The following is a 17940-nucleotide window of genomic DNA, read 5'->3' on the forward strand; positions in this document are numbered from 1 at the left end:
TATTTTTGTATCCTTTGGATAAATACCTAATAGTGCAATTGCTGGGTCACAGGGTAGTTCTATCTTTAACTTTCTGAGGAACCTCCATACTGTTTTCCAGAGTGGCTGCACCAGTTTGCATTCCCACCAACAATGCAAGTGGGTTCCTCTTTCTCGGCATCCTCACCAATACCTGTTGTTTCTTGTGTTGTTAATTTTAGCCATCTGACAGATGTATGGTGGTATCTCATCATGGTTTTAATTTGTATTAACCTGATGATGAGTGATGTTGAGCATCTTTTCATGTGTCTGTTAGCCATTTGTATGTCTTTGGAGAAATGTCTGTTCATGTCTTCTGCCCATTTCTTAACTGGGTTGTTTGTTTTTTGAGTGTTGAGTTTGGTAAGTTCTTTATAGATTTTGGATACTACCCCATTATCTGATATCTCATTTGCAAGTATCTTCTCCCATTCTGTAGGTTGCCTTTTTGTTTTGTTGATTGTTTCCTTCCCTGTAAAGAAGCTTTTTATCTTGATGAAGTCCTAATAGTTTTTGCTTGCCTCTGGAGATGTGCCCAGTAAGAAGTTTCTACAGCCAAGTTCAAAGAGGTCAATGAAATCTTGCCATTTGCTCCTCTAGGATTTTGATGGTTTCCTGTCACACATTTAGGTCTTTCATCCATTTTGAATTTATTTTTGTATATGGTGTAAGAACGTGGCCTAGTTTTATTCTTCTGTAAGTTGTTATCCAGTTTTCCCAACACCATTTGTTGAAGAGACTGTCTTTTTTTTCCATCAGATATCCTTTCCAACTTTGTCAAAGATTAGTTGACCATGCAGTTGTGGGTCCATTTCTGGGATTTTCTGTTCTGTTCCATTGATTTGTATGCCTGTTTTTGTGCCAGTACCATGCTGTCTTGATTACTACAGCTTTGTAATATAGCTTGAGGTTCAGAACTGTGATGCCTCCAGTTTTTTGTTTTTCAGGATTGCTTTGGCTATTCAGGGTCTTTTGTGGTCCCATCCAAATTTTAGGATTGTTTGTTTTATCTCTGCAAAAGATTCTGGTGGTATTTTGATGATTGCATTAAACGTGTAGATTGCTTTGGGTAGTATAGACATTTTAATGATGTTTGTTCTTCCAACCTGTGAGTAGAGAATGGTTTTCCATTTCTTTGTGTCCTCTTTTTTCTTTTAATGTTTATTTATTTTAAGAGAGAAAGCATGTGTGGGAGGGACAGAGAGATGGGGAGAGAATCCTAAGCAGGGTCTTTGCAGTCAGCACAGAGCCCAACTTGATCCCATAAACCATGAGATCATGACAGGAATGAAAATCAACAGTTGGGTGCTTAACCGACTGAGCCACCCAGGTGCCCCATGTGTCCTCTTCAATTTCTTTTGTAAGTCTTCTATAGTTTTCAGAGTACAGATCTTTTACCTTTTTAGTTGGGTTTATTCTTTATTTTTATTTTTTAAATTTTTATTTGAATCCAAGTTAGTTAATGCATAGTATAGTAATAATTTCAGGAATAGAATTTAGTGATTCATCACTTACATATAAAACCCTGTGCTCATCCCAACAAGTGCCCTCTGTAATGCCCATCCCCCACACCCAGCACCCCTGCCAGCAACCCTCAGTTTGTTCTCTGTATTTAAACAGAGTCTCTTATGGTTTGTCTCCCTCTCCATTTTTATCTTAGTTTTGCTTCCCTTCCCCTATGTTCATCTGTTTTGTTTCTTAAATTCACTCTTAAATGAGTGAAATCATATATTTGTCTTTCTCTGACTTTTTATGCTTAGGATAATACCCTCTAGTTCCATCCATCTTGTTGCAAATGTCAAGATTTCATTCCTTTTGACTGCCAAGTAATACTCCGTTGTATATATATATACCTACCGTATCTTCTTTATCCATTTATCTGTTGATGGACATTTGGGCTCTTTCCATACTTTGACTATTGTCGGTAGTGTGGCTATAAACATTGGGGTGCATGTGCCCCTTCAAATCAGCATTTTTGTATCCTTTGGATAAATACCTAGTAGGCCAGTTGCTAGGTTGTAGGGTAGTTCTATTTTTAATTTTTTGAGGAATCTTCATATTATTTTCCAGAGTGGCTGCACCAGTTTGCATTCCCATCAGCAGTGCAAAAGAGTTCCTCTTTCTTCACATCCTCGCCAACATCTGTTGCCTGAGTTGTTAACTTTTAGCCATTCTGAAAGGTGTGAGGTGGTATCTCATTGTGGTTTGATTTGTAGTTCCCTGATGATGAGTGATGTTGAGCATCTTTTCATGTGTAGTTAGGTTTATTCTTAGGTAGCTTCTTGGTTTTGGTACAGTTGTAAATGGGATTGATTTCTTGGTTTCCTTTTCTGCTTCTTTGTTATTGGTGTATAGAAATGCAACAGATTTCTGCATGTTGATTTTATATCCTGCAACATCGCTGAATATTTACCTTTTCAGTTGCTCTTTATTCTTTCCTGCAATTACATGCTTCCTTCAAGGATTATTTTCCTTCTGAATCATTTCTTTTAGTACTTCTTTTCATTTAGTAAAGGTTTCTAACAGTGGATTCTCTCAGCATTTGTCTGAATACTTATTTTACCTTTTGTGTTTTGAAAAATGTTCAGTCTTTCAGAAATGTGGTAAGAGTAGCACAGCAGACCTGCATAGGCACTTTAGCTTGACCCATCAATTAACATTTTTTCACATTTGCTTTCTCCCTATTTTTTCACCATTCCATTTGGGAATTAGTTGCAGATACCATTTCCCCCTAAATACTTCATTCTGCATATATCTCTGCAGAACAAGGGTCTTCTCCTACATAACCACAATACAGTTACCATACACATGATTTATCATTGATATACATTCTGTCATCTATATTCTAATTTCTCTTTGTCCCAGTGGAATATCTTCAGTTTAAATTTGTCTGATTGTTTCAATCATGATTGGATGCAGGTTAAACATTGTTGGCAGGAATATTACTTATATGATGCATTATTCTCAGTGCAAAACATCAGGAGGCACATGTCAGTTTGCAGTAATTTTACTTTTTTTAAAGAAAATTTGCAATTTTAGTTGATATTCCCCTTTTATCCAAGAGTTGTTTAATAGCATTCAGAAAAATTCCTGGTGAGAGAAGCTTTTTGCTTTGTCATTGTTTTTGATTTCTAGTTTTATTGAAATTAAAAACAATGATTTTATGGAAATCAGATAATGTTGCTTATATTTCTACTTAATAAAACCTGATTATTTGTGATCTAATATCACTCTGCATGAATATTCCATGTATACTTCAGAAGATGATTCATTCTCTATCATCAGGGTAAAAGTTTGATAGATAACTATAAGATGGACCTTATTGGTCAGTTGTTTGGATTCCCCATTTCCTTTGTTTTGGTCAGCTTAATGTTTCTTTGATAAAAATAATGATACCTGAGAGTCCATTATTGGTGGACATTGGTGTATTTCCTTTTTCATCTTCCATAGTGTTTTGCTTTAAGAAGGTACTTGTGTTACCGTTTCATAAACTTTATTTTATTTATTAAAAAAAGATTTCTTAATGTTTATTTTTGAGTGAGAGAGAAAAAGAGACAGAGTACAAGTGGGGGAGGGGCAGAGAGCAAGAGAGAGAGAGACAGACAGACAGACAAATAGAAAGACAGAATCGAAGCAGGCTCCAGGCTCCAACCTGTCAGCACAGAGCCCAATGCAGAGCTTGAACTCAACGACCTCGAGATCATGACCTGAGCAGAATTTGGACGCTTAACCGACTGAGCCACCCAGGCGCCCCTACACGGTTACATTTTAATTATACTGCTTACTGCAGCTGTTATAAAGTGTTCCATCCCTTTCAGCTTAAATTTTCCTTGCCAGATATCAGGCCCATAACCCTTGATAACTTACTGTCTTCATTTACTTGGTATACCTTTTCCCATGTCTTTTAGAATTCACTTTTAGGCACACTTTTTTTTTTCTCCAAGTAATCTTTACCCTCATTGTGGGATTCGAACTCACAACCTCAAGATTAAGAGCTTACCCTCGTTAGATGTAGAGATTACATAAAAATAAAATCTTTAAAAATTTTAAAAATCAAAGTTAACTTTTATTTTTTTTTTTAATTTTTTTTAACGTTTATTTATTTTTTTTGAGACAGAGAGAGACAGAGCATGAACGGGGGAGGGTCAGAGAGAGGGAGACACAGAGTCTGAAACAGGCTCCAGGCTCTGAGCTGTCAGCACAGAGCCCAACGCGGGGCTCGAACTCACAGACTGCGAAATCATGACCTGAGCCGAAGTTGGCCGCTTAACCAACTGAGCCACCCAGGCGCCCCAAAGTTAACTTTTAAATTACTTTTTGGTATATCTTTTATATACATTATAGAGTTGGCTTTTTGCTTTGTGAACCAGTTTGAAATTTAAAAAAGTAGGTAACTTAATCACATTTATATTTAGCAGTATGACTTTCATATATGGTCTCAAATGTCTTATTTTGATATATTTACAGTATTCTAATGGTCTCTTTTCTTTTGTGTATGTATGGATGTGTGTGTGTATGAGTGTGTACTTTTTGGTACTTCAGAAGCCTTTTGTTCTATTGTTTAACTTTATTAAAAAAATTTTTTTTAATGTTTATTTTTTTTTTTTGAGGGAGAGAGAGACAGAGACAGAGCATGGGCAGGGAAGGGGCAGGGGCAGAGACAGAGGGAAACACAGAATCCAAAGCAGGCTCCAGGCTCTGAGCTGTTAGCACAGAGCCCAATGCGGAGCTTGAACTCACGAACTCTGAGATCATGACCTGGGCCAAAGTCAGACACTTAAACCAACTGAGCCACCCAGGTGCCCCATCTATTGTTTAACTTTAGATTAATATTTATTATCATGTCCTTTATCTGCTTTTTCCTTACTTAACCTTCTATTCTTTTATTTTCCATTTTTGAGAGATATCTTTTGACTCTTATTATAATCAATGAACTTATTTTGCTTTCTTTTTTTTTATTTTTTTTTTAACGTTTATTTATTTTTGAGACAGAGAGAGAGCATGAATGGGGGAGGGTCAGAGAGAGAGAGAGAGAGAGAGAGGGAGACACAGAATCTGAAACAGGCTCCAGGCTGTGAGCTATCAGCACAGAGCCCGACACAGGGCTCGAACTCACAGACCACGAGATCATGACCTGAGCCGAAGTCGGCCGCTTAACCGACTGAGCCACCCAGGTGCCCCTTAGTTTGCTTTCTTTATCTCTCCATTAACTTTTTTTTAAAATTGAAATATAGTTGACACACAATGTTACATTAGTTTCAGGTGTATGGCATAGTGATTGCACAGCTCTGTATATTCTGCTGTTATGCTCACCACAAGTGCAGCTACCATCTGTCACCCCAGAACGCTATTGACTGTATTCCCTGTGCTGTACCTTTTATCCTCATGACTTAGTCATTCTGGAAACCTGTATCTCCCACTCCTCTTCATCCCCTTTTGCCTATTCCCCTACCTCTCTCCCTCTGGCAAATGCCAGTTTGGTCTCTAAATTTATGGATCTGTTTCTGCTTTTTCTGTTAGTTTTATTTTTTAAATTCCATATGTAAGTAAATCATGTTGTATTTCACTTTTTCTGACTTAGTTTACTTAGCATGATATCTCAAAGTCTATGTGTATTGTCACAAATGACAAGATTTCATTCTTTTTATGCCCGAGTAATATTCCATTATACATACATCGCACATCTTCTTTATCCATTTATCTATTGATGGGCATTTAGGTTGCTTCTTTATCCTTCCATTTTTAAGTTTATCCATAACATCATAAATTGTTGTGATACTTTTATTAAAACTTACTATATTGAGGACCCCTAGACCACTCTGCAGTTTGATGATTTGGTAGGAAGACTCACAGGACCAGCATATAGTTGGATTCATGGATAAGATTTATTACAGCAAGAGGGTACAAAGTAAAATCATCAAAGGGGAAAGGCTTATGGCTCAAGTCCAGAGAAAACCAAGCATAAGCTTCCCAGAATCCCGTTCCCAGTGGAGTCTCATAGGACATGCTTTATCCCTCTGTCAATGAGCTGTGTCAGTACATATGGAATATTATTATCTGCCAGGGAAGGTTATTAGAGAGTCTGTGCCCAGGGGTTTTATTTGGGGCAGTTCATGTAGGCACCCTCTGTCTAGCATGTACCAAAAGGCCAGACACCCAGAAGGAAAGCCAGTGTTTAGCATAAACCATAGTGCTTGCACAAACAAGTTATGCACCTTTTCTGTTAGGGTGGTGGGAACCCTCTTGAAATACAAGTTCCCAGAAGCTAGCCAAGGGCCATCCTGGAAGGCAGGCCTTTTCAAGGATAGCAGTGTAGGCCTGTTAACTCTTTTCTGTAGTGCCTATGTAGCTGACACTCATCTTACTAGGAAAAATTGTTGGGGGCCTAAAATAGGTGAGTAATATATCTAGTATACTCAGTGAATTTTCTTCTCAGCAAAACTCTGGAAAATAATCAGTAGTGAGGAAGATAAATAAAATTATTTTTAATGTTTTCAGAAAATTATACTCCGTGGAGGAAGAGAGCAAAATTCATCTCAGTTTTAAACTTCAGATTTTAACCTTTTAAGACGTTTTAGATTGAGGTAATCAAAATGCCAGTGCTGCAGTAAATAACATTTTCCTCCTTCATTAATTTTTGTTAATGGGTAGACAAAAATGACTGTAAGGAATTATATATTCACTCTTTTTTTTAGCCTAAGAAAGCTGTCAAGGTAAAACCTCGTCCACCTATAGCTCCTCGACCTTCTGGTAGTTCCACGGCAGCTGCTCGCCACAGATTGTTAAGGGTTCTCCCCCACATTGGGCAGTCTTGTTTACCTTCTGCTAGGAATGCATGTCTACCTGAAACTTCCAGCAATGCCGTTTCAAGTTTGGCAACTGTGCCCCCCACTGATAGACCCATATCATCTATTGCTAGCGATTTTCTTAAGGAAGAGGATAACTGGGAGATGAATGCACTGTCTCATTCCAATGGTAGCATCAAACTACCACCTCAGATACCCCATACCGAGTTGGAAAATGACAAGGAGCTTGCTGATTCTGTTCTCCATCTTGGATCATTCCTGCCTAGGCAGACGAAACACTTTTCAGGAAATTTGTCATCCAATAAAGAGGATGACACTACCTTATTTCCAACTTCAGAAGAATGTGTAACTGAAGAATCACTTCCACCTGAAGTGGGTTCATTTGCTTTATTTACGGAAGGAAACACCGATGAACAGAGCATTGGCTTAGAAGGTACACAGAAGGTAAATCCAGAGTTCTTACTCTGTAATGATGATAAAGGGTTGAAAGCTGCAGAACAGCATCTTAAACATGTTGCAAGAATATTGAGCAGTGAATCAGTAGAAACTACAGTTCTCGACCACCATGAATTAAGTCCTCACAAGAATAGACTCTTGTCACCTCTTCGCTGTTCTACACCAATGTCACTCCATAATTCTCTGGTGAAACCACAGAGACAGTCCAAATGTTTTGAGTCTGGGAACCTCCAGTCTTCTGCTTCACAAAATGTGCTTCGGTCGCTAGATGTTCGAAATATAACTGATTCTTCTTTCTCTAGGACTACTCGCTTTCGTGCTGTTAAAGTTGATTCACCTGGGAAAAGAGCTGATGTTATTTCTAAAGTTGAGGCACGGGATATCACAGAAATGGCAAACAAGGCTTCCAAAGAGCCTGTTGGTTGTGTAAACAATATAGGTTTTCTTGCTTCGCTGGCCCGGAGTGCAAGCAGAGATAGCTTACAGAGCATGCGTGGGGCAGGCAGGATTCGGACCTCTGGAATGGGGCTGTCTACAAGTCTCCAGCATTCTCAGGAAGAAAGCTTTAGGAAAAATTCTCCCCTGTTAGAACCTACAGATTTTTTTCTAGTAAGTATTTGTTTGCAATATGTTCTACTAGTTAACCTTGTAGTTATTCATCATATTACATGTTTGTTTTTTGTTTACTTAAGGGAGGAGACCGAAGGTTGAATTCTTTTTATAAGTTTCTCTTAAAATGTTAATCTAGTTGGTAGAGAATCTTTTTGATAGTTGAATTTTAAATAAGGTGTTGGCCCTAAATTGAGAATTGTAATTTGAAAAATAATTTTGTGCAACAATTTATCATCTATTTTTAACACTAAATATTTTTTAAAAATTTTAATGTTTATTTATTTTGAGAGAGAGAGAGAGAGACTAAGCATAAGTGGGGGAGAGGCAGAGGGAGAGAGACACAGAATCTAAAACAGGCTTCACGCTCTGAGCTGTCAGCACAGAGCCCGACGTGGGGCTTGGACTCACAAACTGTGAGATCATAACCTGAGCCGAAGTTGGACAGTTAACTGACTGAGCCACCCAGGTGCCCCTAACGCTAAATATTTTTAATTGTTTCCATACAAGAACTTTTATTTACACCATCAAATTTTCTTCTCTTAAAGAAAAATACATACAGTATTGCTGCATGTGAGAATCAGATGCCAAATTAATTTAATTAAATGAAAGCCCAACAGCATTTCCATAATAAAATACAAGTATTTCATGTTTAGTGATCTTTTCTTCTGTTCTCCATTAACTTACCTCTGTAGATGTTTTGTGTTTTGATTATAGTCTGCCCGTGGCATTGGAATGAATGGAAATAACACAGCAGCAGGGAAAAGAGTAGGTAAGCTACAGATAATTGTGAAAATATAAGCCTAACAATCACTTCATTATGCATACTGTTTTTTTCAGAGAGAAATAAGAGGAAGGTTCTTTGTGGTATGTATGGAGTAAACTCTCCCTAAACTTTGTTCCACTGAGGAAAATGGCTATTAGAACTGACTGTAGAACATACTTGAAGAATAAAACAAAAATTGAAATTGAGGTCTCTGTTGCCTGGGGAAAGATATAGTCTAAGTGAAAAGACAGGAAGGATGAAGAATAAATGTGTAATTCCACAACCCTCTGTCACTGGCCACTCTAGAGCCATGCTGGGCTGCTGGTTGGGTTTCGAAAAAGTATCCTAGAGAGGTGTTTCTTGACATCATAATCCAATATGAAGGAGAGTAGGAAGAGCTCCTTTTGATGAACTGATTATTTCTGGATAAAAGAAAAAGACGGTCCTTGAATCAGCCCTTTCCAAAGCACAGTAGCAGAAGTAGCTACAACATTGGCACTCCTTTCTGCCAATAACACCTTAAAGGTGCACTGGCCAGTCCTAATCTCCAAGGAAGCCATTATGATCATCATCTTTTGAGATTTTAGACTCAGACTAGGGGTGGGAGCTCATTACCAAAGATGTACCACCTTTCTAGCCTCAGGGTTCTAAAGGATACTTTATATGAAAGTATATAAAACTGATGTCACAACCAATGTAATATATATTATGGTTGTCACATGAGTTTTATGCCTTTAAAGAGTACTTAGGGTTTATTTTTCACTTCTACATAAGGCCCAGAGTTTTAAAGTCTTAATATATCCATGTTTTTTCAATTTTAAAGTGTTATTATATCCATGTTTTTTCAATTTTTTAATTGTGGTAAAATATACAAAACATAAAATTTACCATCTTAACCATTTTTAAGTGTATAACTCAATGCCATTATATAAAACATTCACATTGTTGGGCAACCATCACCACCATCCATCTCCAGAATTCTTTTTATCTTGAAAACTTGTACCCATTAATCACTAAGTCCTCATCCCCCCGCCCGCTCACCCCAGCCTCTAGCAGCCATGATTCTATTTTCTGTCTAATTCTAATTCCTTGAAGTACCTCATATAAGTGGAATCATACAGCATTTGTTTTTTTGTGTGTACCTTACTTCACTTAGCATTGTGTCCCCAAGGTGCATCCATATTGTAGCATGTGTCAGAGTTTCCATACTTTTTAAGACTGAATAATATTTCATTGTATGTATATACAGCATTTTGCTTATCCATGTATTTGTGGATGGAGACTTGTGTTGCTTCCACATTTCAGCTCTTGTGAATACTGCTGTTATGAACATGGGTGCCCCAATATCTCTTTGAGACCCTGCTTTTAATTTTTTCGAGTATATACTCAGAAGTGGAATTGCTGGCTCACATGTTTATTCAATTTTTAATTTTTTGAGTAACTGCCATACAGTTTTCCATAGTGGCTGCACTATTTTACATTACCACCAACAGTGTATTAGGTTTCCAGTTTCTCCATATTCTTACCAACACTTGTTATCTTCTGTTTTGCTTGTTTGTTTGTTTGTTTTTGATAATTGACATCCCAATAGGTATGAGGTAGTATCTCACTGTGGTTTTGGTTTGCATTTCCCTGATGATTAGTGATGTTGAGTATATTTTTATGTGCTTAGCCATTTGTACATCTTCTTCGGAGAAATGTCTGTTCAAATATGTTGCCCATTTTTAAGTTGGGTTGTTTCATTTTTTGTTGCTGAGTTTTAGGTGTTCTCATTCTGGATACTGGTCTCTTTATCAGATATGTGATTGGCAAATATTTTCTTCTAAATATTTCTCCCTTTTTTATTCTACTGATAGTGTCTTTTGATGCACAATAGTTTTTAATTTTCATGCAGTCCATGTTGTTGGTGTTTTCCTTTGTTGCCTGTGCCTATGGTATTGTGTCCAATAAATCATCGCCAAGTCCAATTTCATGAAGTTTTCCTCCTATATTTTACTCTAAGAGTTTTATGTATGTCTTCCAGGTAGGTCTTTGATACATTTTGAATTAATTTTTTAATGTATATATTTTTGTATATATGGTGTAATATAAGGGTCCAACTTTATTCTTTTTCATGTATATATCCAGTTTTCCCAGTGCCATTCGTTATGTGTATATCCAGTTTTCCCAGTGCCATTCGTTAAAAAGACTGTCCTTTCCCCATTGTCTTGGGTATCCTTGTCAAAAATCATTTCATCCCATATGTGAGGGTTTATTTCTGGGTTCTTTATTGCCTGTCTTTATGCTAATACCACACACTATAATTTATCTACTTTTAACTCTTATTTGAGCTTCTGTGCTTTTTCATTTCTCTTCTCACTCTTCCTCTGAAATAGTTGATGCTGTGGTCACCAAAGATATCCACAATTTCAATCCAGTGGATGCTTCTGTATCCTCACCTTGTTTGATTCTTGTGGGCCTCCTTCTTGAAATAGTTTCTTTTCCTTTGTTTCTCTCTGTTTCATTTCTTTCTTCTTCTTCTTCTTCTTCTTCTTCTTCTTCTTCTTCTTCTTCTTCTTTTATTCTGGGCTATCATATTGCTGTAGAGTTTTGTTTTTGTTTCATTTTGTTAAACCTGATTTTCTTTTTCTTTACTTGTTTTACCAGCCCTCTGCTTGTCCCCAAGTATACATTCTTTTGGTTAATTTCATTTAAGTCAAGCCATCAACTACTGCCTGCAGTAATGATTACCCAAAAGGGCCATGTAACTTGCTGCCATTTCCTTTCAGTAATAACTGTATCATTCTGAATGTCCTTGAAGAGTCCATGAGAGGTTTGGTATACATTTTATTTAATTAATTTGTTAAATTCTTCCACTGGTTTTCTTTGCTTTTTACTATAGGGTCTCCCTTGGAAATCTTACCCATCCTCATAGTTCCAGTTATCATTTTTAGACATATGATTACCAAATTTTAGACATATGATTTTAGACATATGATTGCACCTGGAAATGAAATAGAGGTTGAATAGAGCATTTTATTTTATTTTATTTTATTTTATTTTATTTTATTTTATTTTATTTATTTTTAAATTTATTTATTTGAGTTCAAGTTAGTTAACACACAGTGTAGTATTGGTTTCTGGAGTAGAACCCAGTGATTCAAACTTACGTATAACACCCAGTCCTCATCCCAACAAGTGCCCTCCTTAATGCACACCACCCATTTAGCATTTTTAGAAGCAATTGCACCTGTGAATGGGTCTAGTGCTTCATTCAGAGTGGGTATGATGTGGTAAGTGACAGAAAACAACTCTGGAAAGTTGGAAAGGTATCATATTGGACCTACAAACCCTGAATGCCAGTCTGAAGAATAGTAACAAACCTATATATTAGTGATGGGTCCTTACTTGGAGTAGGTAACTAATAAATGGTTTTCTCCGGTAGGTAGAAGCATGTATAGAAACTATTCTTGTAGGAGAAGACTGCAGTTGTGTGTCTGTGCCAACTCGTACTGTGTCTTGTGTTTCTGCACATTCAAAAAGAGTTCTTGAATGAAAAAAGTTTGGGAAACATTGAGTTAAGCAGTTCCAAGGAAAGAAAAAAGGAAAATATGACTACACTGAACTAATTAAATAATTATCATTAGATTATTCCATTGAGGAAGAATATCCTAAACCTGAATTTCGAAGATAATTACAATCAGATGAGCTTCCAGAAGATATCTGGTATTATATGCCTTTCCTCTGTGACCTGTGCAAATGCTTATTTTCGTTTTTTAAGAAGTGGAAAGTACCCCATCACCTTTGTCTTGATAACTCTTAAGTGCACTTGAAGAAGAAAGTGCTAATTGAGTTGGTGCCAGGGCACCACTGGGAATCATTCACTTAGTTGTTTTCAATTTTGTTTCTACCATTAGGAGTCATTCAGTTAGTTTCCAATTTGGGGCAAGATCTAGGAAATGGGAAGGTATTTCAGACTGGTAATAAAGCTGACTTAGTTACTGGGTTTGTATATCCAGCATCCTTTTTGGGTGGCAAAAGGCATAGCACCAATTCATTGTAATTCCGATTTTTTGAACCCTTGAAGGATCTTCAAAGACTTTTAGCTGCCATATAAACATTAAGCCGAGGTCTCTCAAACCTTTTTTAAATAGTGGAGAATAGGCACCAGTACCACCTAGACCCAGCATTTTTCTTCTCATTCCTTCCCCTTGTTCTGTTTTCTTTGTTTGCCTTTTGCTTCTTGGCCTTTTAGTGCCACCAAGCACCATGTGCTGGTACTGTTATTATAACAACTGTGGATGGTGACTTTGAGCCTCTCTGCTTGAGTCAGGTTTGTTGGAATTTTGCTCAGTTGTAAGAGAATTTCACCTAGTAGTTAAAGAAATTAATTATTCTTATGTAATAACAGATATGCTGTTTTTTAAACATAAAATCATTACAGTAGTACAAAATTCAGTAACTATTTTTTGGAAAGGTAGTACTGTGAAATTGAGCAGTGCACCATGTTAGTCACTATTGATAATATGGTATTTTATATAATTACAACATTTAAAATTTTCAGGATGCTTTTTACATGTGAGAACTGAATTGACCTTAAAACACTTAGAAACACAAGGGAGAAAACCACGTTATGTAATCTTAAAAATGGGGGTTCCTAGGTAGCTCAGTTGGTTAAGCATCCGATTTCATCTCAGGTCATGATCTCATGGTTTGTGGGTTTGAGTCCCGCGTCGGGCTCTGTGCTGACAACTCTAGAGCCTGGAGCCTGCTTCGGATCCTGTGTCTCCTTGTCTCTCTGCTCTTCCCCACTTGTGCTCTGTCTCTCTCTGTCTCTCAAAAATGAATAAATTTAAAAAAAATTTTTTTTAATGAACAAATTGAAGTTTTGAAAGAATAAATAACTTGCCTGTGGTTTGACAACTGTAATTTCAATGATGTAATCAGGACTAAAAGACCAGTTTCTTGATACTCTGGTGCTCCTTCTTGGCGTAAAAGAATAGGGTGTTTGTATTACATATACATGGTTTCTCAGAGGCCTCATAAGAATGATTTTGAACCAGACTTTTTCTTAATTCTCTGTCAAGGTTTGGTGTACTTTACAATTACTGATTGCCCTTAGAAATAATCAGAAAAATACTGGTGTGTACAGAAGCCCTAAAAATGTAAGTCTCAGTCAGTAGAAACCCACCTCATCTTTAAAAATATAACAGTTCTACTGTATCCTTACTTGTAGATTTTGTAGATAATTTTGGATATAAATATAGCACAAATTAATTTTTTATGGCCAAGAAATTTGTTGTGATGGGGTTGTGTTTTGTGTTTTGCTTAATACTATTTCACATTTAACATTTTCTGCCTGTAGTAATCAAGGTGTCCTTTCATTAATCAGGAGAATGTACTCATCACCTCCCACCCGTGAAAGCCCCAATTCAAACAAAGAAGAAAGCAGCAAAGCATTGTTTTCTCTGTGGAAAGAAAACTGGACTGGCTACTAGCTACGAGTGCAGGCAGGTTGGCTGACTGGAAAAGCTGAGATGCTTTTTTTGTGGTGACCCAGCCTGGGGATACAATATAAAACCTTCTTTAAATTGGCTATTCGTAACATCATTAAGATGATGTTCAGATGGTAGCCCTTATTTGAGCTCCTAAGTGGCTGAAGTAAGGACGAAGTAGATAGCTCATGAGTTTATAAATCATGAGATCCTCTCCTGCCCTCCAAGTTGGGAGATTTAAACCAGTGGCAGAGTGTACTTTGTCTTATGATAGATATGCGTGGTTTTTGTTTGAATGCAACTTGGAAGAATCCTTCCTCCAAGGTTCTTTTTTAAATTGAACAAAAAAAGGACTGAATTTAAAGTAAATGTACTATTAATTTTAATGATTATATGGTACAGTTTTATTTCAAAACAGAGGAATAATCTATTCACAAAAAGTAATGAATTTTCTCATAATTATTTCTTTCATTAGCATTGATTAATATCAATCAATCACTCTGGGGATGGTGTCTGCCCTTAGTTTGAGTCCAGGCATTAAAAACAACTGCTGCTTTTTAGAGTGCATTCTGTTCAGATAGAAACAGTTCATCTTGTTGCGAAAAACATTGTAAAAATCCTTTTATGACATAGTTAGATTAGGTTTTACGTAATTTTCTTTTGAGACCGAATTTCTTAGAAATTCAGTTCTCCCAGGTTTACTAGATACAAGAGAAATGGTAGACATATCTATCATCTTTTACAATTTTACCATTTCATAAAAATCTATATCCTGTTTCATTTCATAATAGATCCTTTATTTTAAACTCTCATATTCATGGACAGTTAATTCTCTTTGGGGGGCACTTGTGCTGGTTTATGAGTGCAAGGGAAATGTCAGTGCTGAAAATTGCTAAAGAGAACCACAGGGCTCCTGTTGGATACTGGAAGTCAAGCTCTCATCTCCCAAGGAGATGAGCCTCTCTAAAATGTGACTATTCACATGAACTTTTTTGTGCTTTAGATGTGGAAACAACTTCTGTGCATCTCATCGTTATGCAGAAACTCACGGCTGCACCTATGATTACAAGAGTGCAGGGAGGAGATACTTACAGGAGGCAAATCCTGTGGTTAACGCACCCAAACTTCCAAAAATCTAGCTCTTGCTCTGCGCCTGGGAATTGTATTACAGTGACAGAAGAAATACTGTTCAGACTGCATTATATCTGTTCGACTCCAAAAGATTTGCCAAATGAAAAAAGCATACGGTGCTCACTGTTGGAGAAAGAATGCTACTATATTTGACATCTTTATTCTTTGGTCAATCAAACGTTTTAAAAGTAGTTTTAAAAACTTTAAACTATAATGACTTAACTTTGTTACTGCATGTCTTGTGTTAAGTATTTTATATTTGACTTTGCAATTTTACTAGACAAGTCTTCAAAAGATGCACTTTAGGAAGTTATCACTGACTATGTAAACCAGCTTCCACGGTGTACAGAAATGTGCCATCACGTAATGGCTCTACTCAAATCCACCACTTTTTTGGGGGGGGGGTGGGTGGGTGGTGGAGATTTTTTTTTTTAATCCCATGTGAAAATTTATTGAATTTACTAACAAGTTCCTTTTATTTCAAACTACTTTTTATAAAAAAGAACATTTCATTTCCCAGTGTAGTTTTAACACACATATTTCTTCCATATTCAGATTGACATTCAGATATGTATCCATTCATAAAACACATCATGTTAAACATACTATATATTTCTTAAAATATACTTTTTTGAATGGCAGTTTTACAATAGAAGGCGTCTCACTTGTTGCCATTAAATATAGAATCCACCTTTTCACTTTTTGAAAAATGGCTATATTTAAAACAAAATCTCACATTTTGGTTTGTTTTTCTTATATGTTGAGTGCTATTACCAGGAGAAATTCAAATAAATATTCAATTTCATTATGAGTTTGATTATTTGATTATGTACAATACTTTTTTCTTTTATAAAGACTTAAAAAAATGTTTTTTTTATGTTTATCTTTGAGAGAAAGAGAGAGCACGAGCAGGGGAGGGGTAGAGAGCAAGGCAGACAGAGAATCTGAAGCAGGCTCCAGGCTCTGAGCTATCAGCACAGAGCCCGACCCGGGGCTTGAACTCATGAGCAGTGAGATCATGACCCGAGCCGAAGTTGGACACTCAACCAACTGAGCTACCCAGGTGCCCTAAGACTTTTTAAAATAAAACTATTAAATCAATAATTTATTCTACTTGGAAAAAGTGACTCTAAGAATAAAGGTATTCATTTAAGGTATAAGGGCCCTGCTCCCCAGATGTAACAAATACACTGTTCAAGCTTTTGGGAGTTCACTTGCTTCATGGAAGCTTAGTTGAATCTGATCCTGAACCCTGGTAAACAGCTGGCAGGCAACCCAGATAGACTTTGCAACTCTAGCCCAAGCCCAGTGGGATCTGAAGTGGTTCCAGAAAGCTAATTTAGGGTGCTCGACAGGGTTTCTTTCTCCATGCAAAGCTGAATGAACTAGACATTACCTCCATACTCCCAATTTTTATTAGTATGCTAGTCTGCTAAGACTGCCCTACCAAAGTATGCTAGACTGGGTGGCTTTAACAACAGAAATTAATTTTCTCACAGTTTCTAGAGGCTGGAAGTCCCAGATCAAGGTTCCTCAGGGTGGTTTCCTGGTAAGATTGCTTCTTCCTGGCTTTTGGAGGGGTGTCTTCTCATTGTGTGCCTTTCCTTGGTGTGCAGACACGTGGAGCTCTCTGGTGTCTCTTCTTTTAAGAACACTAATCCTATGGGATCAGGGCCCCACTCATATGACTTCCCTTAATCTCAACTATTTCCTTAATCCAGATACAGCCATACAGGGGGTTAAGGTTTAACATACGAATTTGGAGGACACACATACATTTAGTCCATACCAGTCCATTCTTTTTAGTTATATCACTTATCTCAAATTCACCTACTCCTCTGCATAATATGGACTCCTAGTCCATATTACCATAGGCTTCACCTGACCTATTGTAACTGCTGCCTAACTAGACTTCTTGAATTAGTTCTGTGGTCCTTTATATGACCCCATATTCTACACTTCAATTGTAGTGAGCTTGAAAACCAAAAAATTTAGCATATCAATGCTTGAAATATATCAGTAACTTCTTCTTTTCTTAGATTAAAATGACCCAAATTCTTAATCATTCTTCCTAGTAAGGCCCCTGTGATCTGGCCCCCATCAATTTCTCCAGCCTCAGATTGCACTCTTTCTCCCAACTTTCTGGAATTTGCCCACAATGACTTTCTTTTTGTTTTCTCAGCCAGTTTCTCCTTAATAACTACTGGTTTTTCAGATGCTGACTCCATCACTACTTTTGGAAGAAAGCCTTCCCTCATGTATTCTTGTCTAGTACCCTTCCTCATCCTACCATATACTTTTCCTTCATGGAACCTGCCACGGTGTCATTTTGACTTGGAATTGCACAAGATGGCAAGTCCATTGGAGCATCTGTTAGGTGTCAGGCACAATTGTTAAGTGCTGTAGATGCAGTGCTCCACTAAACATCCCTGCTTTTATTGCATGCTTACATTCTAGGGGAAAAATAAATATAAGAATATTCCAGATGGAGTATCAGTATGTTAGGATGCTGTATTCATTTACTAGTGCTACCATAACAAAGTACCACAGAATGGGTGGCTTACACAATTTTCTCAGAATTCTGGAGGCTAGAAGTCAGAGATCCAGGAGTTGGCAGGGTCGGTTTCTTCTGAGAATGTCTTTGGTTTGCAGATAGCCAGCCACCTTCTCCCTGTGACAT

General features: G+C 37.1%; 1 protein-coding gene across 5 annotated transcripts in view; it reads left to right on the forward strand.

The window, feature by feature from the left end:
• Positions 1 to 16071, forward strand: part of ZFAND4 (zinc finger AN1-type containing 4) — an 88641-nt gene extending 72570 nt beyond the window's left edge. For 4 of the 5 annotated variants that reach the window (XM_027062552.2, XM_015087897.3, XM_015087906.3 and 1 more), the window contains 4 exons: positions 6714 to 7889; positions 8607 to 8661; positions 14027 to 14144; positions 15133 to 16071. In XM_027062552.2, the coding sequence (XP_026918353.1) occupies positions 6714 to 7889; positions 8607 to 8661; positions 14027 to 14144; positions 15133 to 15268 (1485 nt within the window). In that variant the 3' untranslated portion in view covers positions 15269 to 16071. Of the gene's footprint in view, positions 1 to 6713; positions 7890 to 8606; positions 8662 to 14026; positions 14149 to 15132 lie in introns of all 5 variants that reach the window. The other variant, XM_015087914.3, reaches the window with a different exon arrangement.
• Positions 16072 to 17940: the final 1869 nt, after the last annotated feature.

Source organism: Acinonyx jubatus, chromosome D2 (assembly GCF_027475565.1).
Source record: "Acinonyx jubatus isolate Ajub_Pintada_27869175 chromosome D2, VMU_Ajub_asm_v1.0, whole genome shotgun sequence".
NCBI classification, from domain to species: domain Eukaryota; kingdom Metazoa; phylum Chordata; class Mammalia; order Carnivora; family Felidae; genus Acinonyx; species Acinonyx jubatus.